Genomic DNA, 13,676 nt, shown 5'->3' with positions numbered 1-13,676 from the left:
TGAGAAATCAAGTGAGAGATCTTGTAGTGCTCTCTGATACTAAAGCTGCATGATATTGGGACATGCGATATACAAGATGGTTATTGAGTGTTGTGATTTACCCATATTTCTTATTGTATAACTAATTTGCAAAGTGCTGTTTTATCAGCAATTTAAAAAAAGTTTGTAAATAAAAATATATATTAACCAGAGTAGTTTTTACATAAAAAATACATTTTAATTTTTTTATTATGAATTTAATTATTGTGAAAATACTTGTGTAGAATGCAGCAAGTTTCATTTAATCATTTAATTTTAGGATTTTATTAGCTTGTTATTGCAAATCATTTTCTTCTGTTTCCTTTTTAAATCTTTATTTAATTACATTTTTATTTTATACATTTCTGAATTTATTTATATGTGTTTTATTAAGTTTAATTACATTTTTTTAAAAATTAATAATTTATTCATTTGTGTTTTACTTTAATTTTTAATTACATTTTTATTTTATTTATTTATTTATTTATTTATGTGCTATTTAAATTTTTAATTACATTTTTATTCTGTATATTTATTTATATGCATTTAATTTTAATTTTCAATAACATTTTTATTATATATATATATATATATATATATATATATATACACGTGTGTGTGTGTGTGTGTGTGTGTGTGTGTGTGTGTGTGTGTGTGTGTGTGTGTGTGTGTGTGTGTGTGTGTGTGTGTGTGTGTGTGTGTGTGTGTGTGTGTGTGTAATTATTTATGTTTTATTTACATTTTTGTATTACATTTTAATTTGTTTAGGTATTTTTTATTTATATGTATTTTATTTTAATTTAATAACCTTTTTATTTTATATATTTTTATTTATTTATTTATTTAAGTTGTTTAAAAAAAATTATTACATTTTTACTTAAATAATTTTATTTTATTTTGTATTTTATTTTTGTATTTTTGCAGTGTTATTTTATTTTATTTAGTTTTATACCCAAACATGTCTGTGGTATTTCTGTGCAAAATTTTAAGTTTTATTTATTTATTTTTTAAATAGATTTTTTTTTTTACTTGTATTAGTATGGTAGTATAAGTTGTTCACTCAGTGTGACTTAATATGGCGTGCATTATCAATAAGTAAATTTATGGATCACCATTGCATAACAGTCTTCAGTTGCGGACACAAACGCTAACTTCCCCATGTGTGCAGGAATGCTCTCCAACCCGTCAGCTTTGTTTTTTAGCACGAGTAACTGAGCAGATGCCATGAGGGCAGACAGCCAGCAGATCAGGTTCTGCTACTATTGTCCCGCCCGAGTTTCACTGCGAATGAAAATTAAAAGATCTTCAGTTTAAGGGACGTCGGAGTGTTTTATTTCATCACATGACGAGCAGTTGAACTTTGACCGCTGGGAGAGGCGTGTATTGGGTTGAACTGTGTGGAGCGAACACAACTTCACTGTTTTGATTTTTGCGTTGAGGATTCAGACGTGTTTTAAAGAGAACGGGACAGTATGTTCCTTTGCAATAAACCTGAAACAATAATATTTTGGAGGACTACAGACATGAGGACAGTCAGAAGTCTGCTCTGCTGATGGAAATCTCAATAGAAAAGTGATTTGCATATGATTCAGGTAACAGATTGACAGGCCTTTATAGGAATGATGTGAATTGTGTTCAGCAGGAAGATTTTAAATGGGTGTGTTGAGGCCTGAACTGACTGTCCATGTATGTCTCTTTCTACATGGTTCATAATTCACCTAGATAACAGGCGTTTAATGCTAGTTTAAGGATGGTCATTGTAATTATTTATATGGTTAATATCAGTATGATGTTTTTGAAGCATGGTCTGAATGCATTATGCTGTAAAATTACTTGAATGGTGTGAAGCAAGTTTTTACTAACTATTTATTTTTCTATTTCTCTTTTTTATCTTAATTTATTGCATTTTTATTTTATTTATTTGATTTTTATTTAAATTCTTTAATTACATTTACATTTTTATTTATTAAAGTTTTGAAATTCGTTTTTATTTTATTTTAAGCAAACAAGTCTGGAGTGTTTCTGTCAATTTTTGGGTTTTATTTCTTATTTTATTTCATTTTGTGTTTAATTATATTTCTGGAAGTCTGGAATGTTTTTTTAGATTGTGTTTTTATTGTGTTATTTAAATTACTTAATTTGATTTTACACTAACTTTATTTTATTTTTGTAATTTTATTTAATTTTATTGTATTTGCAATCAAGTCTAAAATATTTGTTTATAAATCTTTTTTAAAAATTACATTTATTATATATTTCAAATGTATTATTTTTGGTATTTTTAGTTTTGTATCTTTATATGAATATTTGTTTTATTTCATGCAAACAAGTCTGGATTATTTGGATCTAAAAATTTGGGTTGTATTTCATTGCATTTTGTTTTTATTTTATTGTATTTAAAAAAAAAAAGAAGCATTTTTAGGATTTTTTATTTGTTTTACCCAAATACGTTTAGCTGTATTTCTGTCCAATTGAATATTCAAACATTTGTCAGCTAAACTTCATTATACAGATCGCCTGGATTTGATGTTTTGGAGAAATATGTTTTAAACATAATAATTTTAATAACTCATCTTTATTAAAAAATTATTATCAGACATACCCCCTATATTATCAGACATACACCCCCACCCCGTAACCCCGTAATTTCTTAAGGTTTATTATTTGTATTAGTGTTTGCTCCTTTTTGTACACCTTTTTGTACTCCATTCGATTAGCCCTATTGATTTATTTGATAAGTCCCAAATGTCAGAGCATTTCTTAATCTTTTAGTCTGTTTTTTTTCTCGTTAGAGTTTAAAGTCCTCAGGTATCACTGCTGACCTTTTTAACCCACAGCACATATCTTTGTCTTTAAAGTACAAGAAACTGGGTTTAAGTGCAGCTTTGCCAACTATTGAGCTGCAGTGCATTGATTAAAGCTGAAGTCAGTCCACTGATATCTATTATTCAGATTATTAGCAGCTTGCATTTTATGTCTAATGAGATGATTATTTAATTTGTATTTGTGCACTGTTATATACAGTAGAAGTCAGAATTATTAGCCCACCCCAATTATTAGTCCGGGTTATTTTTTCCCCCAACTTCTGTTTAACTGAGAGTAGATTTCTTCTACACATTTCTAATCATAATAGTTTTAATATCTCATCTCTAATAACTGATTTATTTTATCTTTGCCATGATGACAGTAAATGTTGACTAGATATTTCGCAAGAGACTTCTATACAGCTTAAAGTGTCATTTAAAGGCTTAACTAATTAGGGTAACTAGGCAGGTTATGGTAATTAGGCAAGTTATTGTATAATGATGGTTTGTTCTGTAGACTATCAGGGAAAATATAGCTTAATGGGGCTAATAATATTGAAAAAAAAATTTAAAAACTGCTTTTATTCTAGCCGAAATAAAACAAATAAGACTTTCTCCAGAAGAAAAAATATTATAAGAAATACTGTGAACGTTTCCTGAATCTGTTAAACATCATTTGTGAAATGTTTAAAAAAGAAACAAAAAATTCAAAGGGGGCGAATAGTTCTGACCTCAACTGTAATATACTGTCATTGTTTTAAATGGAATAATTACCAACCTTCTTTTAGTAAACTAAAAATTGTGTTTTAATATCATCAAACATTTAAAGTATTAGTAACTTAAACATTTTAAGTACAGGAATTAAATCACAAACAAGTATAAAGCTACTCAAATGGCTTGGTATCAGAGTTAACAAAAATTATTAATTAATTAATTTCATTAATTTTTTTAAGTTGTGCTGAATGTAATCAGTTTATGCGTCACCATAACTCTTTTTCATTAAGTCAGAGTAACTTTTTTTAAGATTTAGAAGTTAAATTAACTTGTTTCATTTAGGGATTTTTCACTGTTAGGTTTTAGTGTACACAATAACAAATTTTTATGAAATAAATAGACTATTATTATTAATTATGTATAAAATTTAAAAAACTACTTTAGTGTGGTCTTGTCTACTTATGACATTTTTCTATTAAATTAAAAAAAATATTAGCATTTTTTTGCATTGCAAAAAGGTTTTCAGACATTTTTGTATTCATTTTGTAGGCAAGACCACACCAATGTTGGTTTCAGAGTTATGAAATCATGTGAAATCAATTGAAAACATCTGTTGTTTTCATAATTTTCTTTATGACAGTAGCAGAAATTCTTCAAGCTACAATTTTTACATATTTATTTTAAAGGTTGCCAGATATTTCAATTCACCTTTATTTCAATGTTGCTTTTACGATGTAGATTGTGTCAAAGCAGCTTAACATAGAAGTTTTTGTTTAATAAAACAAGATTTAATATTTTACTCAAACCAGTACCTAATAAATCCAGTAAAACCATATATAAATTGAACACAATGCATTTTTAAGCAACATTTTAATTGAACTTGATGTACAAAATAAAAATTAAAACTGAAATAAAAATAAAACACAACAAAAATGACTAAAACTACAATAAAGATAAAAAATATTGAAAGTTTACACACAAAATACAATAATAAATCCAGTAAAACCATATATAAATTGAACACAATGCATTTAAGCAAAATTTTAATTGAACTTGATGTACAAAATAAAAATTAAAACTAAAAATTAAAAATAAACTGCAACAAAAATGACTGAAACTACAATGAAGATTAAGAAATGGCAAGTTTACAGAGAAAATACAATAACAAAAATAAATAAAATCATAATGATATACTAAAAACAAAAACAAAAGATGCTCAAATAACACAGTATTTAAAACAACAACATGAAATTGCTCTTACATCAGTGACATTTTAATAGTTTTTAATGTTAAAAGCAAAAATATGCTCACCCAGCCAGCCCATATCACTCAGCCCCATCTCTCATGTGGTGTGCTAATGTTTTCAGGTTATAAAAGGGCTGTACTGTAAAAGATTAACAGTGCAAAGTTGAAACAGTTGAGTGAGTCTGCTCGCAAATATTTGCACATAACTTTCCTCATGCATAATGTCAGTAGATCTGATCTCTCCATAATCCATTAACAGTGTCTCTTTCTTTTTCTCTTCCAGTGTTGTTCCTGCACCATTGCCACTGGCTATTGATAAGGTAAGCACCCGTGACCTATCTTTTTTCATGCATTTTATAAATGTAATGTAAGGATGTTTTTTATTGTTTTATTGTTTTTTTATTTTTATTTTTTTTTTAAAAATGTTATGGGTTTTATTTTTAACTTATTGAATTTTATCAAATTTTACTTTATTTGTTATTTTATTAGATTTTTTATTGTATTTGATAAATTTATTTATTATTTTTATTTTATTTTATTTTATTTTATTCTGTGGATTTTATCTAATGAGATTTCTTGTTCCAGCAAAAAAGACATGAGCACTTCTGACTACCTTTTTCAGAGCAATTTATAAATAGATGTAAAGAAGTTTTTTTTTTAATTTATTTATTTATTTATTTTTTATTCTAATCAAAATATTTTTTTGATCAATTAATAAAAAAATTTGGCTTCTTTTTGTATTTTTTATTAATTATATCTAATTTAATTAAAACTATTCGTTTAGTTAATTCCTTAATTATTTTATTTTATTTATAAAAATAAAATATGTAATATTTTAATATATAATAATAATAATTATTTATTTATTTTATTTTTATTTTAGAATATGCAGTGGTTTAATAAATCTTTTATCTGACGACATATTTCTTGTTCAAACAGAAAGGACATGAGCACTCATGACTGCCTTTTGTAATGTAATTTATATAGGATTTTTTTTTCAGATATAATTTTTTTTTAATCAATTGAACATTTTTTTTGTTATTTATATTTATTTTACTATTTACATTGTATTTATTTATTTATTTTAATATTATTTATTAATATTTTTTTGAATGTCATGTCTATTTATTTTTACATTTTATTTTAGAATTTGCAGTGGCTTAACAATTTTAGATTGCTTTCATCTGATCACATATTTCCCATTCCATTTGCCTTCAATGCATTTTTTAATTTACTCTGTTGGGATGGTTTTTTTTATTCAAATCAAACACAGATGTTTTTGGATCAATTAAACCATTTTTATATTAAATTTATACATTGTACTGATTTAATTTAATGCATTTATTGTAATTTTTATATATATTTTTTTATATATTACTTTACCCAGTTTATGTTGTAGTTATAGAATTGATTTAATACATTTTTGTAATTAATATTTTTTAGTTTTATTTAGTTCAATTTTTTTTGTTAAACATTTTGTTTTACACATTGCTCCTGCTTAATGATTTCGGCTTGCTTTCATCTGATTTCCTCTACTACAAGAACTCACGACTACATTTTTTCAATGCTTTTTTTATGTGTTGAACGTAACGTTGTTTTTTAATCCAAATTAAACATAGGCCTTGAACGAATGCTTTCCAGTTGATCATGTTCTTGTGTGTGATTTGGCTATCAGACAGCGTGTAGCAGTGCTATGCTGTTTGCATTATGAATGCCACTGATTTCATAGTCCTTGCTGTAGCTGAAGCCTTGAATGTGTGCTATCTTCCACGCGGCTCGCTCTGGCGTTTATATGGTGTATTTGTGTGAGCAGTCCTGGAGGAGGTCCAGATGAAGTTAGATAATGCAGCTTTCATCCTCTGTGTTTGACTGGAGGTGGAGATTTAACAGGGAACAGTGCAGTTTTGTGGTGATGTGTCTTTCTTTAGAAGGTTAAATGACTATATTCATGCTTTATAGCATCAGTACTTCAACAGAAATGTAACGCCATCATTCTTTAAATGCTATGTTTGGTGCATTTGGAACTAAATGCTATTATTTAATGCAAAAATACACCTCATTAAATATGTGTTCTACCCATGGACATCACCTTTTTGGAAGCACACTATATACCAGTAGTATCCAACCCCCGAGCATCAATTGGTATCGGCCAGCACAAGAAATCGTTAATTACTTCCGTTTTATTTATTATCCAAGTCTAAACAAGCTTTCCTTTTGAAAAATAACTATTGTCTCAGTTAAATCTCTTAAGGAGCCAAAATGTAACCCACAAGCAGCAAAATGAGTAAGAAACAGATGTCTATGGAAAGTTTTTTTGCAAAGGAATAGATCCACAACCCATTGGCACAACCCATGTCAACAAATCAGGTGAATCCAGAATGTCTGTGCAGGATATTCAACTGCTGGAGATCCCAGATTATGGCGGCAGTTCACATGTTGCGTCTTTTTTGCGTGCAAGTTTGTTGTTTTCAATAAAGGCATGCACATTGGAAGCGATGTGACCACGGCACAGAAAAACTGAGAGCAGCCAAGCACTGCAGCAATTTTCTCCATAAAAAAAACTTGTATCGGAGTGGCTGCAATTTTTTGTTAGCTTGTCATCCACTGATGGTAGCATAGCAATCTGCGTATACGGTGGTAAAAAGGTAGGAAACCACAGCTATATACTGTATAACTGCAGGTTAACTATGTTTAGATACTGTCCATTATAAACACAACTCCTTAAATTTTTCTAATTTTAGCTGTAAGGTAGAAATAAGGTGGACCTTTCGTAAAGGTGATAAGATCTCAGCCTTATTAAAACATGCATCACAATTCACGTTATTATCCTGTATGGATTGGCCTGTTTAAAGTCTGGTGGGTTTTTAAGTACACTACAGCTTAAAAATTAAGGTCAGCATTTAAAAAAAATGAAGTCTGGGCTGCATTTATTGAATTAAAAAATCTGGAGGAAATATACAACATATCTTCATTGAACATATTTTTGGCATAAAAGATTCATTTAGGGTATTTTTAGGCTACTGCTGGAATTATTGTGCAGCTCAAGACATATTGAAGTCACATATTGTGAAATATAAATCATTTATGGTAACTCTTTTATAAAACTTATTCTGCAAATAAACGTAATCTAAAATGTTATTAGAATTTATAGCTTCTATTTTTTATTACTGTACTAATATGCTCATTTGATAAACATGAAGCTTTTCTGATAATTATTAATATTAAATGGTAAATGCAATTACAACAGTTTTTTTTGGGAAAGCATGCAGCATTTAAGAATTCTTTGAATAAAAAACGAACAATTATTTATTTATTTATTAAATTTAACCTTACTTGCATAGTTAAAATATTGTATTTTGTAACATTTAATGGCGTATTATAAGTCTAACATAAACATTTAAACTATTATAAACACTCTAAAATGTTCTGGCGATGCATTGATGCAGTGGGTAGTGCTGTCGCCTCACAGCAAGAAGGTCACTGGTTCAAGCCTCGGCTGAGTCAGTTGGCATTTCTGTGTGGAGTTGGCATGTTCTCCCTACGTGGGTTTCCCCCACAGTCCAAAAACATGCAGTACAGGTGACTTGGGGAGGCTATATTGTCCGTAGTGTATGAGTGTGAATGGGTGTGTATGGATGTTTCCCAGAGATGGGTTGCAGCTGGAAGGGCATTGATTGTAGCATATCAGACTGCACGAACATGGATCTCAGGTCACACTAAGATCTCAGCTATAATGTCAGTCTGAATGACAATGAAGACGCACCAAACACGGAAGAAAACACCCCCGGAGTTTGACGTCATCCACTTTCACTATGCCGCGTTCTGAAATGATTCCTCACAGCAAACGTAAACAATCCATAGCGCCAATTTTGCACACAGCAGGTCTCAATAATAAAACCAGGAAAAAAAACAGTTCTGACATTTCCCCGCGCTCATTTGAATTGTCACATGTGTTGCGTCATCAAATTCTGAGCTCCTATTGGTTCTTGGATTGACGCTCATAGCAGCTGTTGTCACACCGCAGGAAAGTGCCTGAAATCTTTTTCAGACAATTTTCTGCGGGAAAACCACCAAGAATCAATCATTGATTCATTTTCCTTCACCTTAAACCCTTTATTCTTCAGGGGTCGCCACAGCATAATGAACCGCCAACTAATCCACATTATGTTTTACACAGCGGATGCCCTTCCAGCTGCAACCCAGTACTGGGAAACATCCAAATACAGTAATTCACTATGGGCAATTTATTCCATCCAGTTCACCTACAGCGCATGTGTTTGGAAACCGTAGCACCCGGAGGAAACCCACACCAACACAGGGAGAACAGAAATTCCAACTGGCCCAGCCAGAGCTCGAATCAGCATCCTTCTTGCTGTGAGGCCACAGTGCTACCAACTGCAAAACTGAGTCGCCCTTCACCAAGAATTAATAATGCATAATTATATGCTCTAATGGCTTTGCAATCAAAAAATGTAATTATAATGTAAGTCAATGGGGCAAAAAAAGCCCCCAACATAACGAAAGGGTAGTCAATTTGAGCAATACGTGAGGCGAGGGTTAAACCCCCTGAATGCAGACCTGTCAATGCCATGTCCAGATTGCATATAGCACTTCTATATCTGACCGCAGCATCTGACAGCGTCAGTGTAAAAATACTCTTTCCTTCTTTGCTGCGATATGGGAGCGTCTCCTCATGTGGATTCAATAAACTTGAGTCACGATTTCACTATTTGGATCACTGCGGATACAAATGTTAGCAGTGAGGCGATTCAATTCAAGCAAGGAACAAGGCTCCTATTCAAGCCAGACTGAGATCATTCAAGGTTATTAGCGGGTTTTCAGATGTTTCAGTTTCTTTTGGTTACGATTGGAAACCGCTTTTGAATAAAACTGGGCTCATTCAGATCCATCAAGGACAGCATGTGAAAAGATGCTCAATGGATTCATTATAGCAGTGGCTGCCAAGCAGAGATTCTGTGCTGAAATTTCTCTTTCATATCTTTTTTTTTTCTTGTCATGCAGGTGTCCGCAAATACTCCCAGTATGTATTCTCAGGAACTGTTTCAGCTCTCCCAGTACCTGCAGGTATGGAGCGACACTGACCTCTACTGGCCATATGACATGTGTGCACTCATTGAACTGGCCTTGACCTGAAATATACAGCGCCCCTAAACACCCCTAAAAGAGAGCAGATCTTTCTTTTAAGTTTGTATTATCTGTAGGATGCTTTACAATAACATATATATGTGGATATACCTTAGATTAGTCAGTAGCAAAGCCGAAACTGCAACTAATCTAACAGAGACTGAAGATCACAGCCCAAAAATTAGCACACCCAAATTAATATGTTGGGGAAAAATATTAAATAAAATTGTAACAAGCAGGAAAAATCAAGAGAAATATAAAACATACCACAGTTAACATTTCAATATTTTTGTTTTTGCAATAGCGTTTGAATTTTTATGTATTATCGTTATGTATTATATCTGTATTATCTGTCTATTCCTAAAGATGTTACGTTTTCTCAGAATTTTTTAAAATAAAACGTTACCATTTAGGATATTTTTTTTTTTAACATCATAAAAAATAAGTGGACAATTTTCAGACATGTTTATATTTATTTCTTAGACAACACGAGACTGGAACTTCATTAGGGAAAAACTAATATTTAAAAAAAAAATTAATAACCTTGATTTAAATCACAAGAAATGAAAAGAATCTGTAATTATGATCAATTGACACTTTCTTGGGGAAAATAAAATGTCCTCTAAAATGACAATATACCTTGAAAATATAGAGAAACTAAACGTCAAGTAGTTTTTTATTTTTTTATAAAAACAATATTATTATAAAATATTATTATAAATTAAAATGACTATTTAAATGACGATTAAATGTTTACATTTGTGTTTTGAATTTGTTATTATTTTAATAAATTTTAATTGTAATTAATTTTTAATACATTTTTAAATTTAATGTAAAAAAATATTTTTAGTAAGTCTTATAATTCTTCAGAAATTCCTGAAGTCTGTTGATTTGCTCAAGAATTATGTATTATTATTATTATTATTAGCAGTAGTAGTAGTAGTAGTAATAGTAGTAGTAGTAATAATAATAGTGATAGTAGTAGTAGTAATGATAGTAGTAAAAGTAGTTGTAGTAACAATAGTAATAGCAGTAGTAAAGATAATAGTAATGCTAGTAGTAATAGCAAAAGTAATGATAGTAGTAGTAGTAGTAGTATTAATAGCAATAATAATAGTAGTAGTAATGATAGTTGTAGTAGTAGTAATAAAAGTAATAATAATAATAATAATATTTTATGATGATCATCATCATTATAGTTAAATCAATTCTACTGCTCAGTAGAGTATTTTTTTGGAAACTGTGATGCTTTTTTATTTAAGACGAAGATTAAAATAACAGCTAAATAAATAACAGGAAATTATTTGTCTTCACTAAATTTAGTTTGTCTTTGCTGTGACCCCAAAACATGCCAGATGCCAGCAGTAGCATGCACACATGATATACAAGCGCTGATGCTGATGTTGTGTCCTTCAGGAGGCCTTACACAGAGAGCAGATGCTGGAGCAGAAGTTGGCCACACTGCAGAGGCTGCTGGCCAGCACACAGGAGGCGTCAGAGAGCAGCTGGCAGGTACATCACATGTTAATGAAGACAGCACAATTAATATGTGACCACAAAACTATGCATAAGGGTCACATTTCTTACCCTTTATACATTTACATTTATACATGACCTGAATGCTATAAACATATTAAACAAACTTATAATCATTCTGAAAAGCGTGGTGTGCTCTGATTGGCCAACTATCCAGTGTGTTGTGATTGGCCAAAATACCTCAAGCGGAAATGTCACACCCCTTACCGTATTTTAAATATTAACTTTCAAAGCAATACTGCATAAAGGAATAAGTTATAAGGCTGTTATTGGTTTTATAACTAGTAACACGTCATCTCCATGACATATGACTTATAGTTTCATCAAAAATGCTGAAGTGACAATAACAAATCTGCATTCCCTTTTTGTGTATGCATTTAGGGTGTGTTTGGACCATCTTTCCATTGATCTTTGTAGATTTGCTGGTTTGAAGGAAGCATTGTAGGAATGTGTGAATCATTCTTACCATTTATAAAGAATATGTCTTTGCATTGGAAAGTCCACAAAGCTTATTAATGCACAAACGGCTTGTAACACTTGAACGTCAAAAGAAAACATAAAGCATCATGTGACCCCTTTTGTCATTCAATACATATATGTTGAGTGCTATTAAGCATCCTATGTTACAATGATGACTGCTTATTCCATGATTATTCTTTTTATAAAGATAACAACAGTGTTTTTTTTTTACTCTACAGGCTTTAATCGATGAGGACCGGTTGCTCTCCAGATTGGAGGTGATGGGGAATCAGTTGCAAGCGTATTCCAAAGTAAGGCTAATTTCGGCTTTGAGTGCTTCTAGAAATATCGTTCGTGTTCATGACTGTGTGCTGTTTCCTCAGAACCAAACAGAAGACGGTATCCGAAAGGAGCTTGTTGCCTTAACAGAGGACAAACATAATTATGAGACGACAGCCAAAGAGTCCCTGAGGCGGGTCCTTCAGGAGAAGATCGAAGTGGTCAGGAAGCTGTCTGAGGTCGAGGTAAAAACCTGATCCTTGTATTAAATGTATTAGATGAATAAAACTGATCATTTTGATCTTAAACGATGATTTTTAATAACCTGAGATTCCACAACACATCTGAATGATGACTTGAGAAAGGGAAAATATTCTTGGGATCACTTTCAGACTGTAAAAATCGTTTTATTTACGCTTTTGAATTGCATTATAGGTGCTGATATCAGTGATGATTTAGAAATTATTCTATTTTGCTGATCTGACACTCAAGAACTATTCATTAATGCACATTTTAAAGGGCCATGAAACCCCCTCGTTTCAGCAGGGTGTTTTCACACCTCTACTTTGGAAAAAGTCAGAAAAGTGGGCGTGTCCAGCTCTGTTTAGGGGGGGGAGGGGGTGGGGGGGTGTGGGGGGTCGGAGGACGAAAAGAGGGATGGTGTGGGAGTGTCTATTTGGGCGCGCTGAATTTCAGAGTCAAAACACACACACAGGGGAGAAAGGGACTGTGTTTACATGGACATATGTAGTCGAATTATTTGCCAAATTATTAAATGGTGGACTTTAACTGCAGTTTGGCTCTTTCATTCAGGGAATTCATTCATGCCCCTCGCGACAAACGAGATATTTGATTCGAGGAACTGCTCTTAGCGTGTATTTTTCATGCAATGTTTGATACCGCACGGCGAATGAGAAAAAAAAAAACTCAGCATTTTCTGGAAACTTGGATGCACACGGCAGGTAGCGGTAGAAAGCCGCGTGTGTTATTCCGGTCACAAAATGCGGTGAAAATCCTACACCAGGTTATAGTTTGGTTGTAGTGCTAACATGTTTACACTCGGTGCAATAGTTAGTTCGATACGCATAAAATACGAACTGAATAAACAAAGAGCACTGTTCGCTCACTTACCAAATCATTAGAGACAGGACAATCACCAGCAACTAGAGCCGCGTCTTTATTAAGAGAAGACTACAAGCGAACCCGGATCTCAGCGTTTGCAGATGAGAACAGCTCTCAGGTAAACAATAATCCTCCTTAGACACGTAAGTTATTGTTGTCGCGCGTCGCGTACACTGAGTCCAGCTGTGCTCTCACAGAGAGAAAATGAAAACAACTTCACTGCAGCAAACTCTAAAAGCAACACTTCACGCTTGTTTTGCCAACACAACGTGGCGTCTCTGTCGTCTAAACACTGTGACAGTAATGAATATTAATGAAGTTGCACAATAGAGCGCGCTGATTGGTTTGAACCAA

At 31.7% G+C, this 13,676-nt stretch overlaps 1 protein-coding gene across 14 annotated transcripts in view; it reads left to right on the top strand.

The window, feature by feature from the left end:
- The window catches only part of slmapa (sarcolemma associated protein a), a 119,880-nt gene that overhangs the window by 46,985 nt on the left and 59,219 nt on the right, over positions 1-13,676 (top strand). For 8 of the 14 annotated variants that reach the window (XR_015502060.1, XR_015502059.1, XM_087272765.1 and 5 more), the window contains 5 exon segments: positions 5,065-5,101; positions 9,804-9,866; positions 11,343-11,438; positions 12,161-12,232; positions 12,305-12,445. Coding sequence is in view for 12 of the 14 variants with exons in the window: in XM_087272765.1 (XP_087128891.1) it covers positions 5,065-5,101; positions 9,804-9,866; positions 11,343-11,438; positions 12,161-12,232; positions 12,305-12,445 (409 nt within the window). In the remaining 2 variants the exon portion in view is untranslated. 14 annotated transcript variants of the gene reach the window in all.

The sequence above is a fragment of the Danio rerio genome, chromosome 11, assembly GCF_052040795.2.
Source record: "Danio rerio strain M-AB ecotype USA chromosome 11, GRCz13ab, whole genome shotgun sequence".
In the NCBI taxonomy this organism is placed as follows: Eukaryota; Metazoa; Chordata; class Actinopteri; order Cypriniformes; family Danionidae; genus Danio; species Danio rerio.
This window is presented reverse-complemented; position numbering and strand designations above follow the sequence as displayed.